The sequence below is a fragment of the Rhineura floridana genome, chromosome 17 (genome assembly GCF_030035675.1).
Source record: "Rhineura floridana isolate rRhiFlo1 chromosome 17, rRhiFlo1.hap2, whole genome shotgun sequence".
NCBI lineage: Eukaryota > Metazoa > Chordata > Lepidosauria > Squamata > Rhineuridae > Rhineura > Rhineura floridana.
This window is the reverse complement of record NC_084496.1, coordinates 22,860,586-22,885,037: the sequence shown is the minus strand read 5'-3', so window position 1 is coordinate 22,885,037 and position 24,452 is coordinate 22,860,586. Positions and strand designations below refer to the sequence as shown.

Here is a 24,452-nt window from a genome sequence, read left to right as displayed (position 1 = left end):
GTTCCCATTTGTGTGGATGATGACGACGTAGAAATAGTTTAATCTTATTTTAATGTAGACTTTGTATGTTTTTAATTATATGTATTTTTTATCTGGAAGCTGCCATGAGTTCCAGTTTTGGAAAAATGGCGGGGTATAAATAAAGATAATAATAATAGAGATTTCATGCCTACCCCAGCTTTGCTTTGGTTTAAACGGGGCATTCTCTGACACTGGAAAAGCATCGCTGATCATTTTTTTGCCAGGGGATCAGCAAAAACAATGGGTTATATTCAGCTAATTCTTACTCCGACTCACTGAAATCAATGGTGCTAATTTAGCCATGCTCATTCATTTCAGTGGGCCTACTCTGAGTAAGAGTTAGCTGAATACAACCCATTCTCTATACATTTTTAAAAGTGCATTTCAGTGGAATTTTGAGCTGTTGCTGCTGCTGCCGCTGCCAAATTGCAACACAGCAGAAGTCTACACAACTAAAGGTGGGACATCAATAAGCAAATGACTGCAGCCTAGTGAGGTGATGGCATCTGGGTAAGGCACGTTCCCATAGCCAGGAACTTAAGACAGCCTCATCTCATTGCCTGCTCTTTAATGGTGGCCTTGCACAGGAAAGGCCGACAGAAAACTGGAGCCAGAACCTGTCTGTCTATTAACCTCTGCGTTTTACATGGGCAGATCAATAAGTGCTTTGCTAAATACTATGTAATGCGCTATTAGTTTATAATTGCCCAGTTCCTGTTACAATGAAAACTAAAGCCCTTTTAACACACTCGTCCTGATTCCAGCTATTGTAGTTAACTTAAAAAGGCAATTAGCACGCCACAGCCTAACACCACAAAACCAAGCGTTAGGAAATCCAGCGACATGCAATGCTAACTGAGAAACAGGAATTGTTCTTACTGTACACAAAGAAGAGAACATTGTGTCTTGTGTTCTGCTTTTCTTGAGAAGAGCTCATATGGAAATCATGAAAAGGTGATTTCACAAACACCTGGTAAATTGATTATCATGGTGTTTATAACTTCCGTGGAAGCTTGCATAACATCACTTCCGGCATAAAAGGACTGTTCCTATTTGCAGTTGAAAAAATGGACCCTGCCACAGGCCTAGTCAAATTATTTTCCTTACAACTTAATGGCACTGAGCAGATTTCAGTGACTGCAGGATGGGCACTTTGGAAATCTTCTGTAAAGCAGATTTATTTATATAAAAAAATATCCTACCTTTCGAGTGCCTACTATTGCTACTACTCGGGGCTGTTCTCAAAAATCTAAAATTGCAATAACATCAATGCCAGGGTTAAAAAAAAAAAAGAGCTCAAAGGCAAGGCTGGGAAACATAGGCCTGGCAGCCAGAGCAGGCAACAGTGTGTGGAGCAAAAGACTCAATGCCATGTTTATGGCTCTTAGGTCAGTGACAGAGCATACTGTATGTCCCAGGTTCAATCCCCGGCATCTCCCACCATTCTGCCAAGAGTTCTGGCAATGCAAACCCTGCCCTACACCTCCAGCAAAGGGCTCCTGTCCCCAGCTTCCAATTTATAACCCACCATTTCTGCATTTTCTAACCTTTGTGTTTCCCCAATCCCTCTTCCCTCCCTTTGATTCCCCTGCCCGATTCTTTTCATAAAAGCTCAGCCTGTTTCTAGTGTTCCAAGTTTCCCTCACACATCACTTTTTCCGGGCACTTGGGTTAAGCATGGTTAATTTATTCTTCCCACTCTGCAGAATCCTCCAAGAATATCAACAGCTGGCTGTCTCGACTATCTCCTCCTCGGGAAAGGAAACCGGAAGTGGCGGTGGTGGGCGTGGTCACTTTTGAGATGTTTCTTCCTTTGCGCCCCTGCTTGTAAAAGACATTTACTCTCATGTAATCAATCTGCTCAGGACCTTGGCACGACTTTTTAAAACCACACCTTTCTGGGGGGGGGGGGGGAACACACATGCGCTATGCGGCATGGAGTGTCTTATGCACTGTGCTTTTCCTTGAGGTTTGGCCTTCACACTTTTGAAATGCTAATTAAGGAGGCCATCTTTGAGCAAGTGCAGAGTGAAACACTTCAGCAACAGTTCTGGCACTTTGCTTCTCATACACTGGCCCAGCAAGACACAAAACGTTCTTGGTCCAACAAACCGAGGATTGCTTTGATTCTGGTTTGCAACCCTGGATTGTAGGAAGTGCTTAAACCAGGGGCGGACCTGGCCAGATGGCTAGATCCTGACCTTCTCCCACACTCCCATAGGACTGCCTGGCAGGTGGGCAGGGTCACCCACCTGTCAATTCCATGATGTCATTATGACATCAGGGGCCAATGCCAAAGGGGCTTGCTGTCAGCTTGATCAGCAATGACCAGGAGCCCTGCTTTGTCCATTTGCAGGAGCGGTTTGGATTCAAACTCTGCCTGCAAATGGACAGTTTCAAAGGCGCTTGCTGTCAGCGCTGATCAGTGAGCCCCACTTGCCAAGACCAACCAGGAGCACACATTTTTTGCTCCTGTTTTTTTGCAGCTGTGTCTTTACCTTCCCCACACCTAGTGTCATATGTGACATCCGTCTGCCCCACAGCTGACGTGATTTGTGGAAAATGGCCTCACAGGTCAAATTAGGACCTCTACTGCTTAAGACCGCTTAGAGATTGTTGAAATATTCAGCTGTTTATAAACGCTTTTAAATCAATCAATCAGCCTGGGGGATTGACATTCTCCACCACTGACTTAAACCATGGTATACCAGTTTGGATGTAACGGGGAAAACTGTGGTTTAACAAATCAGAAAGCAGAGGAAGACATGGGAGGAGGAGGCAGTAAGGAGAGGAAAAAGTACTACAGCTTGCCCATTTCCTGCTTCAAATCATGTTTTGTTGGACTGGGAATGCTACATCTGGACAGGGCTCTTAAATGCTGCCAGGGCTGCATATGAGTGATGTGCAAATCACTACAATCCCATAGAATTCTGGACCAAGACAAAAACTGAAATCTGCAGCTCTGCAAAGGTTCTCTATTTACATACATTTAGCCTGGTTTTCCTAGTCCCAAGGAAAATGCAATGAGACAGAAAACCCCACTTGCCGCCCCTTAGTTCACTGAAATCTTGATTCAGAGCCTCTTCAGGCTTCAAGCAATCATCGCCCACACACTTGCAAGCGTATCTCTGCAGTCATAAGAGCTAACAAGTTGCCCCTTTTAAAAAACAACAGCAGAAAAACAAAGCTGTTTCTCAGCTGTGTCTTATTTTACATCCAGTTATTTCGTATCTTTATTATTTAGCCAAGGGCCAACACTTTGTACAAAATGGGCCATCGATTGTGGAAACAAAAACAACCACCACCCAGAGTATGATAAAATCAAAACGGCACATCTGACCTCCAAACAACAACAATACTAATAACGGCCCATTGTGCTGATGGAACACCTCACCCAGCACACAAGAGGCAGGATGTAACTTCATTCTGAGTGACAGATATGATACATGTATTGGAATTCCTAGAGACTGCCCTCTACGCATGTTTTGCTTGATATATGTACTGGTCCTAGGTATCTACTTCTTTCACTTGTTACCCTTTATACAATCAAAATTAACCGAAAAAATACAAACAAGCAATAGCACATTACAAAAGAAGCAAAATGCTACCATGGATAATTTAACTAGATACTTTAACCTGAAAACAACCACCTGATATCTGGCTCCTCCACCACCGCCTCTTTCCTCCCAGCTTTCATTTTCTGAATCATGCTGGCAGTCACCTCTATGGAATTCACACCATTCCTTTTTAACAGACAGAACCTGCAACTAGGAAGCTGGCCAGATCGAGTATGGTCCTACAGGTCTGGCTTGTCAGCAGGGAAGACTGGTATGTCCTCCTCTCTCCACCCCCTTTTGTCCCCCAAACATTTTGCTAGGAATTTCTCTCTTGGGCTACACTGCCGTGCTAGGTAATGTTCCAGGGTTTTCTCAGCTGGCTGTCTACACTGACACCAGCGCTCCCCAAGGGAATCCCTCTGAACCATCCTAACGTAAGTGCAGAAGGAAAGCTATTTGTTCTTGCCAAGGTAATTACTCTCTGACACTTTGGATATTTAAGTCTTGTTATATATGGCGGGAGGGAACTCCTAACATCCAGTCTTGGGTAGAAGGGAGATGGTCTTTGTTTATTGAACTCTGCCAACAATTCATGGAAATCTAAATCCAAAATAGGTTGTCTCTCCCCAAACCCAAGCCTTTTGTTCCTCCTTGCATTAGCAAAAACTCAGTTGGGAATTCTACTGTAGCTATCAACCCAGCTGGAATGCTAGTTGTTGCTAACTTGGAAAGTTTCGGAGTCTCTCCATAGGACATCTTGATCCAATAAACTAGCATCTAGCTATTTTTTTAAATAAGACAACTTTGGCAAATTAGTTTCAGCTCGTAACATCCAGTTGCCCAGTTATCATCCGGGAGGACATCCAGTTATCATGCACTGTGCTTTTTCCATGGTCCCATCACTCAGGACCCTTGTTATGGAAATATGTGTGCAGACTGATTCAGCAGTCTGAGCTGCGTGAGTGCCAGTATGTGTATTTACCTAAGTAGCAGGCTTTTAACCCTGCATTTAGATCACTGAGACTTAAGACTTAGTAAAATAAGAAAATAGAAAAAGAGGAAGGCCAAACAAGAAATGGATTGATTCCATCAAGGAAGCCACAGACCTGAACGTACAAGATCTGAACAGGGTGGTTTACAACAGATGCTCTTGGAGGTCGCTGATTCATAGGGTCACCATAAGTCGTAATTGACTTGAAGGCACATAACAACAACAACAACCTTTATTTATAGAAATACAGAGTAGCTAGGTAAGGCATACCTAGTTCTAACTAAGTTGGAGGTGCAATGCCCAGACTTTGGTATTGCCCTCATGGCTCAGGAGAGAACAAGGACAACGATGTCTCCTCTCTCCTCGGATGGTCGAAGAAAACAACAAAGGAAGGAGGGGCAGGTCTGGTTCGCAGAGCATATCAGTTTACAACAGAAGGAAGTTAGGTAGAGAAGAGCACAGGAAAAGGTAGGCAAGCCTAGCCAGCTGGAGGACCCAAACTCTATCTTCCTTCTGGAATACAAACAAAAGAACCCAAACCGGAGTTGCTCTTGCCTCACTTCCAACTGCCCTGACTGACTGCTTAACCAGATGTGTACAAAAACCGACTCGTTTCTCAAAGACCACCTGCCAGCCATACAACTGTTAGGTTTGATAACGTCATTCCCTTTCGCCCAAGGCCGAGAAGCACCTGCCTGTTCATGTGCGCAGAAAGAAGCAGCCTATGCCACAGTGCCACAGAGGAAGAAATGCCCCTCCGGCTGTGCCAGGTGTCCACCTTGTTGCCCACTCTCCTCCTCAATAAATCTCTATATTTAACTAGAGAAAGGATTGGGATAGATGGGTTTAAAACTGAGCTTCAACAACACAGGTGCCAGGTTGCCAGTGGTGGCACTGGTGAGATGCAGACTGGACAAGGGGGATGGGGAAGAGAGAAGTTAACATCTCTGACCGGCCCGTTAGCAGGCCCACTGCTGGGTGGGGAACTGTCAGACCTTACTTTGATTGGGCATCACTACTTCCTGTTCCAGTTACACCCAAATTCTGAAGCAGAGAGTTGACCCAAGAGACTAGGTGTCAATTCTCCACTTAGCCATGAAGCTCAATGGGTGACCTTGGGCCAGTCACCAACTCCCAACCCAGTCTACCTCACAGGGTTGTTGGAGGATAACATTGTGGTGGTGGGGAAGAACCATGTACACCACCTTGAGCTCCTTGCAGGAATGATGGGATAAAAATGCAATAAAAATGATAATCCTGACTTTTTCTTTTTGTTGCTAAGACTATATTCTACCTTCAAAAAGAGCCAGAGTCATTCCCGCTGAAAAATAACTCATAGAAGCTTACAGTGCACACATCACATCTGGTGGGACAGGGGACCCCCTGACACCAGCACCCCTGTCAACCCAGGGAAGGCCCTGAAACAGCATTTACCCCTGAAGATAACTCAAGCTGCTCAAGTCTGTGGCTCACATTTGCTGCATGACCAGCTTGCGGTTATATGGTGCTGCAAGTCTGGAGTAAAAACTGATCGCTGGAGAGGTTCATGGATTCCCTCTCCCCCACCCTATGTCCTTGAGGAAGCGTTTGTAGAGCAGAGCAGGAAGGGAATTGCATGTTCTATTGAGGTAATTTTACATACACCATTCCCCTAAGCAGCACCATAGCCCAACACCTACAACAAAGGGAAGGGGTTCACGGCAAACAATGCAGATATTGTCTCTCTTCTCATACTAAAACCATTTTGGCGTACGAAGTGGGAACATTAGAGGAACCCTGCTGGATTAGGCCAGTGGCCCAGCTAGGCGAGCATCCTGTTCTTACAGTGGCCAATCAGTTGCACATGGGAAGCCCACAAGCGGGACTTGAACACAAGAGAACTCTCCTGCTTGTGATCCCCAGAAAATGGTATTCAGAAACATACTGCCTCTGACACGCAAAACTCTCTCGCTCTCTTTCTCTCTCATCATCATCATCATCTATTACCCGCCCAACAACAATTTTTAAAATATGACATTAAAAACAATTTAAAAACAATATATACATGGCGGTAGCCACCGATAGCCTTATACTCCCGCGTATTTTATCTCATTCTCTTGTAAAGCTATTGGCCGCTACTACATCTCGTGGTAGCAAATTCCATCGTTTAACTTGGTACCGTACCACGAAGTCCATCCTTTAGTCTGTCCTGAATCTCCCACCAGCTTCATTCGGTGGCCCTGAGTTCTAGCATTATGAGAGGGGAAGAAAACCTTCTTTATTCACTTTCTCCACACCATGCATACTTAACAGCCTTTTACAGAACGTTCACTCTGCCCAGGGTACATTGCAGATTTAGACACAGGAACTGCCACAGAATGATGCCTTGGAGAAGGAGGGGGAAAAGCTGTGTCCCCCACCTCCAATGAGCCTTAGGAAGAGTGGTTTACTCTTTGGAGTGGCTGTGGGTTAAGTCAGGACCAAGCAATCTTGTCCGCATGACAATCAGCCTTTTAAATGGCTACTTCTGCCAGAGAATTGCCTTATGTTAACAATAACATGGAGGACTATATATCATGCAGGGCATAAATGAAGCCAGGATCTATGCCAAGCAACCCCACACTACAAAAATTGCATTTTTAAGAGGTTACTTTTCATGAGCTGAGTTACCAGAAGAGAAACATACTGGGTTCGAACAGTGTGAACTGGAAATGAAAATAGTTACACCCTATATACAAACTCCGCATGTAAACAAAACAGAATCAAAAGAGGGATGTTACTACTTCAAGGAAACCCAGCAACCCCTACCATACCCAGGATTTCTTCATCATCTCATGGACTGTTGAAGATTTAGGCCAAAGTTTGACCATAAACGGGGGGGGGGCTGGGCCCCATCTGGGACTCTCCCTAGACCATACCCCCTCGTCCCTAGACTGCAACCCCTCCCCCTGCCCTGCTATGCACTCCCTTTAAACGGTTTTGCCCGGCTAGAACGTGTCCTTGAACATGTGGCAATGCCTCCCGTTTGCCTGGATGGAGAGAATGTGTGTCGAAACCTCTGGTTTGCATGGCTGGACTGTAGGCTACTGTACAAAGGTTAAGAATCACATCCGTTGCTCCACCCACTTTTGCATCTGGCCCCACCCACTGTTGGCAGGCAGCCCCCAGAAGGTTTTGAAGAAGATTCCCCAGCGCTGCCACAATCGCACAAATGCTTCTTTAAATAAGCCACAGGGGAGCAAAGTTTGAAGGCGCAGTAGCGTGGAGGTCACATTTCCTTCCTGTATTCTTTTCCCTTCACTTTCTCCCCCAGCAACCCCCAAAGGCAGCTGACAAGCTGTGTGAAAGGGGTATGAAATGCCAGGACCAGCGGGGGGGGGGGGGGAGGGAGAGGGAAGACTTTGCTTTCAGAAGTCCTAAAGAAAACTCCACAAGAGACCACCATTTCCAAAAGCAGAACGGGGGGAATCTGTCATCCAGAAACATGACACAGCTCATAGCTCTGTGGCAGAGAAGATGCTTTGTGCGCAAAAGGTCCCAGGTTCAATCCCAGGCAACTCCCAGGTAAAAGGGTCAAACAGCAGGCGACCCTGGAGAGCTGCTGCCAGACATGAGAATATCAGAAGAGCCCGGCTGTATCAGGCCAGCAGCCCGTCAACTTCAGCGTCCTGCTCTCACAAGGGCTAACCAGAAGCCTACGGGAAGCCCGCAAGCAGGAAATGAGCGCAAGAGCACTCTCCCCTCCTGAGGTCTCCAGCAACAGTTATTCAGAAGCATGCTGCCTCCAACTGTGGAGACAGAGCATAGCCTTCATGGCTAGTAGCCATTAATAGCCACAATGCTCTTTTAAAGCCATCCAAGCTGGTCAGAGTAGGCAATATTGGGCTAGATGAACTCAGCGTAAAACTTCCAACATACAGAGAGCTCTAACACTGTGGTCCTTCTCATAGGTACAGAGGGTAACTTCAAAGGGTGATAACGTTATCACCCTAGCCTGATAACATTATTGCTTCTAAGATAACTGGCCAGAAAATTGGGGGAATATAGGAAACAAAGAAGGAGAAGACAACCTTATTTGGTTCTTAACTTTGGAAGGCTTCTCTTGTGTAGCCTTCCTAAGAAGAGTTGCTGCATATGTATCTCTTTTACTTTTTATTAACTGAAAGTTGCTTTGAGAGCACATATTTGTGTAGAGCAACTAACAAATTTTAATAATAATAATATCCAAGTTAGCCAACTTAAAATTACAACTTTTGCCAGAATTTAAAGGATGACAATATTAACTCTAAAATAGCATTGCAGAAGCTGGTACAGTGCAGTGCCTCAGAGACTGAATCATCCTTTGCCAACTTGGTGCCCTCCAGATGTTTTAGACGACAACTCCCATCGGCTGTGCTGACTGGGGGTGATGGGAGCTGTAGTGCAAAACGTCTGGAGGGCACCAGGTTGACTTGAGCTGGGAAGGAGCATGTCCAGAGTTTGAATCTCGTCTTTGCCACAAAACCTGGGAGGGCTTTGAGTGAGCCTCTCTCGCCCTCTTTTTCTGCACCTCCCATCCGAAACATAATCCTTATCTTAGAGGGTTATAAATACTGCCTGTGAAATGCTTTGTATTTCGGTAATGCTTTAGAGTTTAGTTATAATTAATCATCATTCAAGCAGCCAGGGAAATCAATTCACTACTTTGCACTGGCACATGTTAAATGCTCCCATGGTGCTAATTAACCCATGGCAGAGGACCTTATCTAAAGTATGCCGTTTGGGGGAGGGCTTACCTGGGACCTTGTCGACAGATGCAAACACAGAGCGCTGCACGGCTGGGTCGCAGCTGCCACGTCGGGCTTGGTCATAAAACCGGAACGGCAGGTGCTGAGCCACAGAAGCAGAGCTGTGTCCAAAGCCCATCACTTCATTGGAAGGCTGGACCGGAAGGTCTAGGAGAGCTGGGTTCAAATGAAACACATTTTCAAGTCAACTTCAGCTGAAGGGCCTGGAACAGCAGCTTGTCAAAACCATTTGTTCTCCCACTCTCTCAAAGGGAATACATCAGGGATGGGGAACCTTTGGCCCGCTAGATGTTGCTGGACTCCGTCTCCCATCTGCCCCACCCAGCATGGCCAGGGATCGTGGGAGTTGTAGTCCAACAACACCTGGAGGATCACAGATTCCCCATTCCTGAGTTACATCACAAAATGGACCTTATAAGCTTGGACAGTTCCCCAAACTCAATTGCTGTAGCTTTCCCACAGCATGATGGTTGTGATGTATCACTTTGAAGAGAAAGAGTCCCTTTTGGTCAGGGAATATGGAACATAGTGGTGTCCTCTGGATGCTGCTGGGCTGTAGCTCCCATCAACCTTGACCACTAGCCATGCTGGCTGGGGGTGATGGGATCTGGGAGTCTGTCAAAAATACATACGGGGGGGTCACAGGTGACCCACCCTTGGTTTTAAGGCTTTCACTGCACGACTATTCCCAAGAAGAAACAAAACAGGCACACAATGGGGGAGGGAACTAAGTTCTCTGAAAAAGTGACTTTGATGTGGGAAGGGTGATTATTTGCTGCGTCTTTCTGTACTGGAGGATCAATGTGGATTGCTTCAGATATCAACAGGATGACAATTCTTGACAGGGTTTGTCTGTGGACTCAAGTGTGCAGCATCCTTAGAAACTAACTAAATATCAGCAGCTAAACGAGGATGCTCAGTGGTAGCCTGACCATAAGGTGGCAGCAGATTTGGGGGCTATTAAGGGTAGCAGAGTGTGTGTGTGGGGGGAGGTGGCTCTGGCCCACAGGGAACAGTTCACTGCACAATCCTCTTGAACAAATCCTGCTAAAGCTAACAGAGTTGTGCAAGAGTGTGGAAGCAAGGAAGATAAGCCCAGGCATGTGAACAGGGCTTTACCAGGGCTACTCAGACATTTATTGTGTACATGACACCAACCCCCTTTTTTCTATAGGTGTTCGCCAGGGGTGGAAAACCTTTTCCAGGGACCGCACGCCCGTGTTGGGCGGGGCCAGAGGCAAAGGCGGGCGCAGCAATTATTGTAAATTTTACCTTTGTAGAGCAGGCTACTTTCTGCGCACACTCCTTTACCCCCTCGCTAGCCTCCAGCTAGGTAGGAAAGCAGCATTATCAGAGTTCCAGCCAGGCAAAAAAAAACTCAGGGAGGGTGCAAAGGAGGACTGGTAAGGGGTGGATTCTTGAGGGCCTGACAGAGAGGGCTGGAGATTCCCCGTCCCTGGTATAAACCAACGCAACTTTCCCAAGCCATAAGGAAACATGGTCCATTTATCAGGAGAGAGAGAGAGAGAGAGAGAGAGAGAGAGAGAGAGAGAGAGAGACTATTACCTGCTATTCTCTGCATTTTCATATGACGAGCCTGGATGCGGCCCTTTGCCAACCGCTGCTTTGCAATGATGCAACGAATGTGATCTGAAAAAATGAAGGTGGCCTGAAGGATGGGGAAGGGTTTGGAATGAGGGCTGGAGGCCGGCTTGTGGATGATGATGTTCAGGGCCCGGCTGTCATCTTCTACTCCAGTCACCTGCATATCCTTGGGGGGTGGGGAGAGGACAGAAAGTCAAGACCCAGATCCTAGTCATTTTGTTTAATGTTGTAACCACAGGTCATAACGTAACAAGTCAAGACGTACACACAAACATTAACTTAGGTATGCTGTAACTTGGATTCCTGCATTGAGCAGGGGGTTGGACTCCATGGCCTTGTAGGCCCCTTCCAACTCTGCTACTCTGTGATTCTAATACATCACACATCCAGTTGGATTAAAAGCATTAATACGAAAGAAAAATAAAACTATAAACTCCAGAATACCAAATAGCAGTTACACCACTAAAGAAATTATCCAAATATTAAGGCTAGTCCCACATCTACAATTTAGCCAAACAGGATTAGCAGGTACAGATCTCTTTCTAATTTTAAAAGATAAGTAAGGAATGCATTCCACTTCTGAGCATGAGAGGTTATCAGTAATCCCAGCAATCTGACATAATGTTTAATGTCCTCCACTTGACCCCAACCCACAGGGACAGAGGCACCACTCCATGGGAACTTCACAGAATCTGCCCTCAAGAGACACAGAAGGCATGAATTGAAGACGTAACCTAGTAAATGACTTCCTTAATGGTGCACTGGTGAGGTCAACTGAGCACGAAATAGATTTATTTTTCTTAAAATGAGGGTACCACAGTGATAATTTTGAGTACTGAACCAGGCCGGCATCTTAATTGGCATGCCAGTCGCAAATTTTATTTGTGTTCCAAGATTTAACATCCTCTAATCAGGGCAAAGAGTACCTTGGCAAGATATTGCAAGATAGTGGGAATAATAATAATAATAATAATAATAATAATAATAATGATGAGGATGATGAAATAACAACAACGACGATTATAATATTTATTGCCCACTCAAAGGGCCCAGGACAGGTAACAACATTACATCATTAAAAACAACCTAAAGTCACACTGGGACATATTTGCCCACTGGTTCCTCTCCACGTACTGCAAATAACAGGATTTAACTAAGTGGTCTTTGGAGAGGCTATCAAGCTTCTTGAAATGTTTTAACAATATCAGATGACTCTTACGATAATAATTGAAGGCAGCCCTGCCTCCAACCTTCAGTGCATGGCAAGGGTGCCCTGGGGGAGACCCAACATTTCCCTCAGACTGTTTCCAGTTGAGCATATGCCTCCTCATTCCACCCCCAAATTTCAGCCCCATACAGGAGCCACGCAGTTACATTGCCCTGAAATATTTTGAGTGCAGGGACTACTAACTGGCTCCCATTAAAAAAGGAGCATTTTAAAACAGTACCCACTGATCAACAAGAGGCTGTTAGGGCTGCATTCAGGTGTGCCTTCCTTCCAAGAAAGTAATGCTTGAAATAAAATACCTTCATTTGCTGAGGATCAACTGGCCACCTGTGCTTGGTTCTACTACGCTGAAGACCACAATGTTTGTTTTGTCATAATTAATCCTCAATTACTGCAATGCGTTATACGCAGGGCTGCCTTTGAAGCTGCAGCTGGTGCAGCAGCCAGATTGCTCGTCAGTGCAAGACAATCTGAGCACATCACACCAATTCTGACACAACCATACTGGCAACCAACTAGTTTCCAGGCTCAGTTCAAAGTGCTGGTTTTGACTCATAAAGCCTTATACGGCTCAGGACCCCAATACCTCAAGGGCCGCCTGTCCCCATATGAACCAACCTGGGCCCTGCATTAGGCACCTGAGGCCCTTCTTCATGTGTCCCCTCCAAGGAGGTGTGGAAGGGTGGGGACACAAGAAAGGCCTTCTCAGTGGAATGCCCTCCCCTGGGAGGCACGCCTGACTCCAGCATTATCTAGTTTTAGGCACTAGGCAAAAACATTTCTCTTCTTCCAGGCATTTGGCTCCTAATTTTGGAGGGCTTCTGGAGGGTTCTTGATGTTGTAACCTCTTTTAGGGGGCGGGTTGCTCCACCACTGTTATGTGTTTTTAAACTTTTTATTTTGTTTAAGGTCTGGTAACTGGTTCTAACTTTTTTTTATTGATTGTAAGTGGCCTTGGGTTCACTTTTGTGAAGAAAAAAAATGTAAATGTACTGCCCAAGTCGATTCCGACTTATGGCGACCCTACAAATAGGGTTTTCATGAGGCTGAGAGGCAGTGACTGGCCCAAGGTCACCCAGTGAGCTTCATGGCTATGTGGGGATTCCAACCCTGGTCTCCCAGGTTGTAGTCCAACACCTTAACCACTACACCACACTAACAAATTTAATTAATAAATAAACAAACAGCAGGCTCCTACCCTTGTTATAAATTGGATAGAATGATAATACTTTTCCAGTTTGAGGGGAGCAACAACACAGGTATTGCGAATTTCAGAAAAAAAGCCTTGCTAGGATTGGGGACCACCAATGGGCATCCAGTTTGAATACCTCAGGTGGCACCATATCCTTCCCAGGAGCTTTCCCTAAAGTCAGAATGCCGATCAACTTTCTACACTCTAGGTCTGAAATTATAGGCCACACTGGGGGTCAGTCTAATTCAGACAGTGGATATTCAAAAGTTGACTCATTCTGGGTGCTGCCACAAATGGCCAAAAAGTGTTGAGACCACATTTCAGCTGGAATATGTGCATCCAGAGTAGAGCAGAGCTTGGAAAAGTTACTTTTTTGAACTACAACGCCCATCAGCCATGCTGGCTGGGGCTGATGGGAGTTGTAGTTTAAAAAAGTAACTTTTCCAAGCTCTGGAGTAGAGTTACATGCTTGTATACCAGTGGCTAACCCAGATCCTGGAGTTGGAGTCCAGCAACATCTGGAGGGCCAAAGATTAGCCAACCCTGCAATTAAGTGGCTAGGTAGGCAAACACCCAGCACTACAGTGCATTCTTATTGGGAATGCCAGTGGCTCTCTCCAGCATCCATGCTGCCTCCAGAATGCTTCTCGCAGTTGACCCCGGGGTGGGGTGGGGAAACACTTTTTGCATTGGCCAAAATCTGTGTCAAGCAGCACAAGCAATGATGTAGGTTTCCTGGAAAAATTTGAATTGGAAAATCTTCCTATACAGATTAGGCCAATTTGCATCTGAAAATGCATTGGGATTTTTTTCTAGTGCCCTAGAGAGTGGTCTTATTTAGCATATTTATCTTACTCGTATTTAGTAAACAAAGCTTTGAAACTGTGGTAGTTAAACCAGATGTTCCGCAACACACATACAAGCGGGCGTAAATCCCGCCAGGATAGGATTTCACCCACACAAGCCTCAATGAAATTCGTCTGCCTATCATCCTAGGAACACAGGAAGCTGAGCCAGACCATCAATCCATCAAGCGCAGTACTGTCGAGCTGACCTGGCAGCGGCTCTCTCGGATTTCAAACAGGGGTCTCTCTCAGCCTTGCCTGGAGATGCCTGGGGCCTGCTGCATGCAAAGCAGACGCTCTACCAGGCAGTGAATGCAGCACAAACAACTAAGGAAGTGTCCCAGACCCCTCCCTTGTAGGTGAAACACACCAAGGCAGAGGGGTTACACCCAACTTTGGCAAAAGGTCCGTGCCTTGTTGCCTAATGGCAACCTTTGTTTGCCACGGGTGACTAAGGATGCGGCTTGCTTGAGGGAGGCCATGAGCTCCTCCCTTCACCCCCCAGAACACAAGATATAATTCATGATACCCTGCTATCTTTACACTCACCTGGAGGAGACCTGCAAACTTCACAACTCCCCAGCCTAAGCGGGCAACATCTGGCTCCACCAAGGTCATCTGGTAAATATCCACTGCCAGAAACCTCTGGACTTGACCACCGTCTTTTGTGATCACAGTGCAAGCAATTAAATCGCTGTTATCTAAAGTGGAAAAGGAGGGAGAGGAAGACGAAGAATGATCACAGAGGGGAATGGTTGCTCTCTTGGAAATGATATTCTCAAAAGGTACCCTTGGTTGCAGTCTTTCCAGCTAGTTTTGTAGAGCTTACACCAATTCACTGCACGCATTTTCTCTTGCTACATTTGGCCTAAAGCAGCCTTCCCCAATCTGGTTCCCTGCGGATATTGCTGGACTAAAATTCTCATAATCTCTGACCATTTGCCATGTTGGGTAGGACTGATAGGCGATGGAATCCAACAACATTTGGAGGACAACAGGGAGGTGGAGGCTTCCCTAAGGCCATTCTGGGAAGAAACACTCATGTGTTAAGGTCCCATGCAGAGGCCCATATGGAGCAACACAAGTGGAAGGCTGCCCTGGAAGTGGATGCCATACATTTCCCTAAGAGAGACCCTGTCTGCACTAGCTCACAATTCTCTGCATTGCAGATAAGTTAGTGTCTTGTTACATTATGAACAACGTTTGTTCATTCTCAGAATGCTTGAGAAGAGCCCTTCATAAGAAGAGCCTTGCTGGATCAGGTCAAGGGCCAATCTAGTCCAGCACTCTGTTCTCACAGTGGCCAACCAGATGCCCATGGGTAGTCCACAAACAGAACCTGACAGCAACAGCACTCTCCCCACTTGCGATTCCCAGCAACTGGTTTTCATTTTTTTTTTCAATTAATTTTTATTCTAATTTTCAAAACCAAAACAATACAAAAAGAAAACAACACAAATCAATAAGTAATACAATACAAAAAAAATACATATATATAAAAATATTGACTTCCGATTTGTCACAGTTCAGCTATAAATCTATAATATATAACAGACCTATCTCTTAATAGATTATAAAATCACCTTCCTCCAGCAGTTATCTTAGTTGGTTTCAAATCTCATTAACATCATATCATTTTAATCTTCCACAAAAAGTCAAAGAGAAGTTTCCAATCCTTGAGATATATGTCAATCAATTTTTTTGCTAAATAAGCATGTCAATTAATCCAACTCATCAAATCTACTGAGTCCAGTAGTTTCAAATCGCTCTTCTGTCATTATCCATATTGGGTCCATCTTCCATCTTTACGCACCCAAAAATCTTGCTGTCATAGTCATATAATAAAAGTCTGATAGGAATTTCCTCCATCACAGATATTTTCTTACCATCAAATCCAAACGTAACACTGAAGTATTGTTTCAAAGCCGCATCTCTGCTCCTCTTTTCCACATGATACACTAGTACATTTCTTGAAGGTTTTTCCATTGACACAAAACAGGGATTAATTCTATTAACTTTCTCCATTTCAAGTTCCATGAAATCCTTCCAGTCCAGGAATTTTTTTGAACCGATAATATCTTTATCTCCAATCTCTTCAATTCCTTCAGAGACAGCGCTGTATTCCAAACTGTAATATTTATCTCCAGGATCCGTCACAACCAGGAAATCCAAATCTTTTTTCATGTCCATATTTAAGCCAATCTCCATAGATTGAACCTTGCCTTTAAATTCTCTTTCATCCTTTTTTTGTTTTCCAGATCTATCTTTATTCTCCTTTCTCATAGAATCCTGAGTTTCTTTCAGCTCCTGTCTCATTTCATGAAATTCAGTTCTCCACGCTTGTCTATTATTTCTCAGTTCTTGTTTTATTGAGTTAATCCCATCCATTATTTTCTGAAGCATGTCTAGAAATAAAGTCCTTGTACATCCATGATCTTCTTAATTGCCATTCTTAAAACCAAAAGAACAAAACTCCTTCAATTTTCAATGTCCCAAGCAAAGAGCAGTTTATTTCTTTATCCAGTTACAAAGGAGTTAATCTTTCCAACCAACTAACGTCACACGCTAGACAGTCCTTATCTCTTAAATGTCCAGAAGTGCAAAAACAGCTTTTAGTTCACAGCGTTCAAATAACTAGTAGCAGAGAGAATGAGCAGATTCGTCAACAACAACAACAAAAAAAGTAGATCAGAAAAAATAGTCCCTTATATATATTACACAAAAGTCTTGTAAATCAAAAAGATTTCTTATCTCTCCCAATCAGAAAGCTCTCATCCGCTGTAATCTTTAAAACGCAATTTTCCATGTCAGCTTTTTGCAATAAAAAAAAAAAGATAAGCTATTTATATTTTCTTCCCCCTTAGTTTCGTAAATAAAGAAGGAAAGTCTTACCTCATCTAGGTTATCTTAATTGCTGTTACTTTGACAAATCTCTTTAGCTATATAGATAAGAAAATGATAAATGTAGACAGGAGGTTTGCCTGCTAGTCCGTTAAAAGAAAACGGGTCACTTATCCAGCTGAGCTAGCATAAAATCCTCGCTCTGTCTGAACTGCTGGAAGACAGACAATTCTGACGAATTCCAGGCTCCAACAATCAAAACAAAACTATGTGGCAGATCTCACGCTTCTTCCTTATCCGGAAGAAATCATCCCCAGTCAGAAAAAACCCTTCTGACTGAATTTAAAACTGGATAAGTTTCATCCAAGACGGGAGCCCGTCTCAGAGGCAGCACAGGCGGAGGGATCCTCCTGGGAAGTCCCCAGCAACTGGTTTTCAGAGGCACAACACAGCCGTTGTGGCTAGAATCCAGTGATAGCCTTCATCCTCCATGAATATGTCTAATGTTTTAAGTTGGTGCCCATTGCTATCTCTTATAGAAGTGAAATCCACAGTTCAGCTATGTTCTGTGTGAAGAAGGCCTTTCTTTTGTCTGCTCTGAATCTCCTAGCATTGAGCTTAGTTGGATGTCCCTGAGTTCTAGTGTCATGTGAGAGGGAGAAAAAACTTCTCCTTGTCCACTTTCTTCACACCATGCATAATTTTATACACTTCTTATCGTGCCTACTCCTACTTGCCTTTTTCCCTAAAATACAAAGGCTCAAATGTAGTGATGCGTCCCCTCCTATCCAGAAGAGATAAACTCTCACACAGACTGTGATACTACATTTGAAATTTTCTGCACTATGACCAAGTTAGGTGTATGCCCATTTCCTTGGAAAGGAGGGGAAGGAAGGCCTGGTTAAGGGACGTTTGGAGCTCAAAGCAATAGTAAACGCTCTCTGCATGTAAAATATAAACTTTGGGGTTGGATAATTCATCGGCAACTACCACAAACAGGAGGTGCAAACTTAAATCCTCAGTCTCCAACTGAGGGTAAGCTGGTCCAGAAATGATTTAAATAAGAGTGTTGTCAAATCCTGGCTAGACCAATAAATGCAGTGTTCTCTCTTTCTCTCACACACACATTACCTAAACCTACAGCAAAATCTCAGTGGGGGAAAGTGGCTAGTCTCCATAAACTATAAATAATTTGGATTTCCAGGAAAAGTGACCAATCTGATATTTAATCTTTGCAATGGCAAAAATATCAGGGGGTTGTGCAACTGTTTATGTTTAGACAAGAGACATTGGAAAAATGAACTGCAAAATGCACTTTAATGCATCATAGCTCAATTGTGATTGTTCTATAAAAACAGAGAAAGGTTACAGGAATATACATTAAACCGCATCAATGAAGAAGGGGAAGGCAGGTACCAATCAATCAATACGCAGGAAACGACGACATCATTCCATTTGAAAGCCAAAAAGAATACTGCAATTTGATTTGCTTTAAGGACACCCATATAAAATACCCAACAGATAGATTATAATCTCATTTCTTGTTAGTTTACAAACTGCTTACTTAAATTCTGCACAGGGAAGTCATTTCCTGACAGAACCAAGACTAAGACACAAACACTAGGACAACACTAGAAATTACATCAATGCAGTCCTGCCATTTCGTTAGATAATGTCCCAATTGGCCATGCACTGCCTATTCCCTGAACTACAATTCAATAGCCCAATCTCACAATTTCTTGCACCAACAACAGATGTGTCAACACATTGCAAACTTAAGTGTTACCTCCAATGCATTTCAACACTGTCTTGCAGCAGCACAGCTCCTTTTCTGCTTCAAGTTTAACGGCTAAAACTTTTATCATCTGTCAGCCATGAGGCCAGATCTGCCTCACCCCCTAAGGAGTCCCAGTTGCCCTTCAGATGGCAACCTCAAAGGTAGGAGATATGGGGGGAGTGGCAGCTGTGAGAAATCGGGCTTGCCAGCAGTCCACTTTGAGGTGTAGACAGGGTTTTGACCCTCCATGTTAAATGCTCACGTGCTCCTGTGCCAATGTCTCTTCCAGAAGCCAGTGCAGTGGGGTGGACGGAATTGAGATTGCTCACAACAACATTGCTGTTTGTTTAGAGTCAGCTGGAGCAGCTTGACTTGTGCATTGCCACAGGCACAGGGGTCAGATGAACTGACTTATGGCTCAATGGCCTCAAACAGCCATTACAGTAAGATTAATTCTTTTGAAATGCATTATATGACTGACATTTTCTATTAATATGTATTATGCGTGCCAAGATGGAAACAAGGACTCTTAAGATTTCCCAGCATATGACATTTATTTTCATAAAAAGAGCGGGACATTACAAGAAGACTGTGCGGCTATTTTGGGTACTCATGACTTCCAGTTAGTGTTACTGTGGCAACACACACAAAGAAAAAAGGGCTCTGCTCGGCCAACTGCGAAGGTAAAGCCAGCCGTCTTCTCCTGGCCTATGTACCCCAACAGCAGGAGCTGCTGAAGAACCCAAGAAGAGCCTGCTGGACCAGCCCAGCGGCCCATCTAGTCCAGCATCCTGTTCTCACAGTGGCCAACTAGATGTCTACGGGAAGCCCATGAGCGGGACCTGAGCACAACAGCACTCTCCCTTCCGTGGTTTCCAACAACTGCTATTCAGCAGCGTGCTACCTCCAATCTTCTCTTTTTGTGTCACCACTGAATCCTAACTAGGCAGCCAGGAGGACAACACAGCAGCCTTCCCTTCAAGCTGGTGACCTCCAGATGTTGTGGAGATGGATGACAACAAGGAAATGGTGGAGTTGAGAGGTGTGGAGATTCCCCCAATGCCCCCCTCCCCCTTCAAATATCACAAGTCTCTGATTCTGTGGTCGACTGTCTCAACCGGTGTGCTCCGAAGATTCTTATCACCAAGCAAAACTGTAGGGATCTTATGCATTGTGGGCAGCTTCACAATGGCTCACTCTTTGTAAGTGCAGGTAGCTCAACTTAATTGTGCAAAGCTCCTCTTTCTTTTTGAGGGAGAAAAAGAAGGGTTACAAAACTCCCAACAGGAGCAAGAACCCAAAGAGTTCCAATTCACTGCTGTGCTTTTAATTCTTATTATTTCCCCTTGAAGCTATGAACGGAGTCACTGGCTTCTTTGGAGAATGTAACTTTGTCTCCCTTTGACTCACTCAAGTCTAGAACGTCGTCGGTTTTAAATAAGTCCTCTTCCCTCGTCAAAGGCAGCTGAGTCTCTGGCTCATCCTGGAGCTGCAGCAACAGGGAACGCAGCATAAAGAAGACTCGGATTGCCTGAGGACACAAGAGACACAAGCGAGAAATGCTGATTATTTCTTTCTTTCCTTTTTTAAATGTAATTTTACAGATCAAAACAACGTCTTAAATTGGGGTGGGCAGCTTACAGCCTGTGGGTCCAAATTTGGCTCACAAGGCCATTTCCCCCAAACCACACCCACCTGGGATGTCAGGTATGGGGTAGCTAAGGATGTGTCTCCAAAGGAACAATCAGAAGCTTAATTTTATTTATTTATTTATTTGTTTGTTTCATTTATAGACCGCCCATAGCGAGTGGCTCTCTGGGCAGTGTACTTAAAATAAGCTCCTGATTATTCCTTAGCAAGCAGGGCTGACAGCGCTGACTGGTATGCAACTGGGATCAGTTGCAGCAGGGAACTCCCAAACAGGGATAACCAGAGCTTGGAAAAGTTACTTTTCTGAGCTACAACTCAGCATGGCCATTGGACTGGGCTGATGGGAGTTGTAGTTCAAAAAAAGTAACTTTTCCAAGCTCTGGGGATAACCTAGTGCTGCCATGAGGGCTAGCTTTCAGTGCCAATCAGCTGACCGGCACCATTAGCAAGCCCCTCTGAAGCTTTTACTGACAGCACGCTTCCCAAGGAGCTTGCTGCAAGACCTGCTTTGTCCATATACAACTACTGGTCCAGTTGCAATTAATGCCGCTGTATAACATAAAGGGAAAACCCAATTCCTGACCTCTACCCATCTTAGCTTCTTCCTTCTCTAACCTTTACAAAAATTGCAGGGTGCTGCTGCTATCCATCTTAGGCAAGTCCTTGAAGAACAGAAACCGTGCCTTACTTTAAGAACACAAGCAGAGCCTTGGTGGATCAGGCCAGCGATCTATCTAGTCCAGCATCCTGTTCTCACAGGGGCCAACCAGACGCCCATGGGAAGCCCATAAGCAGGACCTGAGGGCAAGAGCTCTCCCTTCCTGCACTTTCCATCAACTGGTGAATTAGTCCTCATCCTTTCACTTTTTTGAACAACAGTTGACTAACCTATCACTTCATTACATATTTGTTTTATTGAAAATAAAAAGCAATATTTAGCAGATCTATAAAAAAAACCCCAAAACCCTAAATCCATCTTATGATGTCATTCCTTTGGAGATGACAATAGTGTGTATCTGAAGTTTTGAGCAATTCCTTTCATTTGGCCAGAAGGGAGGCTTGCCTGAAGAATCAGCAGACAGCCTAAAACAGGATAGCAACGTGATCAGAGCGTGATGAGGAGCTGGGCAGCTACAAGCGGTCTTGGCTCATGGGCAGGTTAACGTTGCCATCAGATTTCCTGGAAAGGTTATTGGCTAGGAAGTCTATGAATATTTTGACCAGGATATTTGTGTGTGTTTGTGTATACATGTGTATCTCTCTCTCTCTCTCTCTCTCTCTCTCTCTCTGTGCGTGAATGTGTACATGCAAGGTGATAGGTGGGAGGGGACAGAATCAATGAGATAGGGCCTGATAGAAGGAGAAACAGATGGATGCTACCTCCACTTTCGGAGGCAGCGTGCCTCTGAATGCCAGCTGCGGGGAATCACAAGTGCAGAGAATGCTGTTGCACTCAGGTCCCGCTTGTGGGCTTCCCAATCGGGCATCTGGTTGGCCACTGTGAGAAGAGGATGCCAGACTAAATGGGCCACCCGCCTGATCCAGCAGGCTCTTCCTATCTTCTTATAGATGGAGTCTTGGGAAGTGCCCCATGGCCTCAGGAGTCCAGGTGAGGGGTCTGCAGGGAGGATGCTTAAAGGGGAAGCCCCTTCCCTTTCTGTTTTGAAGTTTGGAGAGCATCTGCTCAGGGAATGCCTGGGCATGGAAGGGGAAGGTTTTTCATTCCTCCCCCTCCTGCAGTTCTGAAATAAGCCATAAAGGTAAAGGTGTCAACGCACTTATAGTGCAAGTTGTTTCCGACTCTTAGGGTGATGTCTTACGACGTTTACTAGGCAGATCGTATATATGGGGTGGGGTTGCCAGTTCCTTCCCCGGCCTTTCTTTACCCCCCAGCATATGCCGGGTACTCATTTTACCAACCACGGATGGATGGAAGGCTGAGTGGACCTCGACCCCTTTTACCGGAGATTTGACTTCCTCCTTCCGTTGGAATCGAACTCCGGCCGAGAGCAGAGCTTCGGCTGCGTTACCGCTGCTTACCACTCTGCGCCACGGAGGATCCATAGCAAGCCATAGCAATATTTTATTAATTTCTTTTAAAATATTTAAATCCTGCATTTCGGACCTATACAACTAATAAAACCAATGTTAAAAACAATAGATAGGGTACGCAACAAAGGCCCTGGGAGGGAGATTCAGAGTTTTGGTGCAGGTGTTTAGGCAGCCCCCCTCCCAGAGAGTTCCTCACCACATTTCAAATATTGAACGGGCTTGAAGCAGGGCCTCTGAGGAATACCTTAAACTATGGGTGGGGTTTGGAGAGGGTGGTTGTAGAGGAGAGTTTATTTAGGCATCTTATATCCAGATCATTTAGGGCTCCGAAAATCAACACCAGCATCTTGAATTGGGCCTGGAAATGAACTGGCAGTCAATGGATGTGTTTTAAAAATCTGCACCACTGTTTCCCACAGCTTTCTCCAGCTAACAGGCCTGGTGGCACCATTGGAAGCAGCTGGCATTTTTGAGAACTTTTTGAAGAAAGCCTCACATAGGGCATGTCATCATCAACCCAGTCCGAATAACCATGGCTAAGGTTCATTTTTCTTAGGAAAGGCTGCAAATGGAGTATCCACCTAAGTTGGTCAAAGCAATATACTCTTCAAGAGCTCTACACGAAGGAAGCGGTTTGTGGCTTTCTATTGACACAGCTGCTGTTTTTTTTTTTAAGTAAGACGAAAAATTATTGGAATGCAACTTTGTTTTTAAAAGCAGGTTTCGGGTATGAAGACTACCACCACTCGTTTCTGGAGAGAGATGACGGGATAAAGAGCAAGCTTCATACCGTTGGTCTTGCTTCACCTGCCTTTAAGGATAAGCTTTGAAAATCAGGACAGAGTAGCCCAAGGCTTACAGTCAAAGATGTGTTTGTGAATGTCAGGAAGAATCTCTACTAACGAATCAGAAATGCCTGCAAAAAAGGAATCAATGTTTTGTTCTAGGAAAAAGGCTCCCGAGCTTTCCTAGAAGTTTGCTTTGTATGTGTGAGCCAAACGAGATAAGAGATAACAAGCTGTGCGGCAGCGACAGGGAAGCATAAACAGAAGAGCTGAGAAAGACTGGCTCGATCGCTGGTATTTCCAAGAATGTTCTGAACAGTGAAAAAGATGTTGCCGCTGATTTATTTCTTCCTCCCCAGAGATAAAGCAATTCTACGTTATGTTGAAAGCGTAAAAACCGACTTGCACTCCTTGAAAGTTCAGACTAGCGCCTGAAGTGGATTCCACTGCTCTGCTGACATGGAGCCACCAGCTGCCATTGAGCGCACATCCCTGAGCTCCCTAGGAGGGAGAGGGGGATAAACATGTAATATAAAAAAAGTCTCACCCTCCGTGTTCTTTCCACATCTCCACAGGGCAGCCTCTTCACAAAATCAATCCCAGTGAGTGGTGTTCCTGTTGGTGGCAGCAGAATGGAGGCATCCATCATCAAGAACTCGACATTCATGGGCTTCAGCTAGGAAAGGAATTTCACACTTAGCATGTGATGGAATCCCAAATGTAACTTTAATTAAAAGCAGCAGTTTGCCCTACTTCCCCCAATAGCCTGAATGGGGACTGAACAAAAAGACAAATCTACCTCCCTCTGCCCCAAGGCATTGAATCAGACCCACATTTCTATGGGTTATGGCTAAGAGGTTCCCAGTGGCTTACACTGATGGTTCGTTATGGATAACAGTGGTTCCCAACACAACCATGACCCCTTGAAAATCGCTTATGGTCTTGGCAGACCATTTCATCATTTTTCTGCCTGTTTTAGCAATTCCAATGTGCTGTGCTAGATGCTGTACGATTTTTAATTTCATTTTTATTGCTTGATTGATTTCTTACATTGTATTTTATAGTATCATGATTGGCACTGCATAGAATTCACACTGTTGCACAATAAAATATAATACAGTAATTCCTCAGTTAACAAATCC

The 24,452-nt window shown here is 44.7% G+C and overlaps 1 protein-coding gene across 6 annotated transcripts in view; it reads right to left on the bottom strand.

Annotated features, from left to right (window-relative positions):
• CLEC16A (C-type lectin domain containing 16A) overlaps positions 1-24,452 on the bottom strand; it is a 118,912-nt gene that overhangs the window by 45,495 nt on the left and 48,965 nt on the right. For 4 of the 6 annotated variants that reach the window (XM_061599171.1, XM_061599174.1, XM_061599172.1 and 1 more), the window contains 5 exons: positions 23,858-23,986; positions 20,234-20,354; positions 14,755-14,906; positions 10,902-11,106; positions 9,324-9,491 (listed from right to left, as the gene is read on the bottom strand). In XM_061599171.1, coding sequence (XP_061455155.1) covers positions 9,324-9,491; positions 10,902-11,106; positions 14,755-14,906; positions 20,234-20,354; positions 23,858-23,986 — 775 coding nt within the window. Of the gene's footprint in view, positions 1-1,687; positions 1,846-9,323; positions 9,492-10,901; positions 11,107-14,754; positions 14,907-20,233; positions 20,355-23,857; positions 23,987-24,452 lie in introns of those variants that run through there. The other 2 variants (XM_061599175.1, XM_061599176.1) reach the window with 2 other exon arrangements.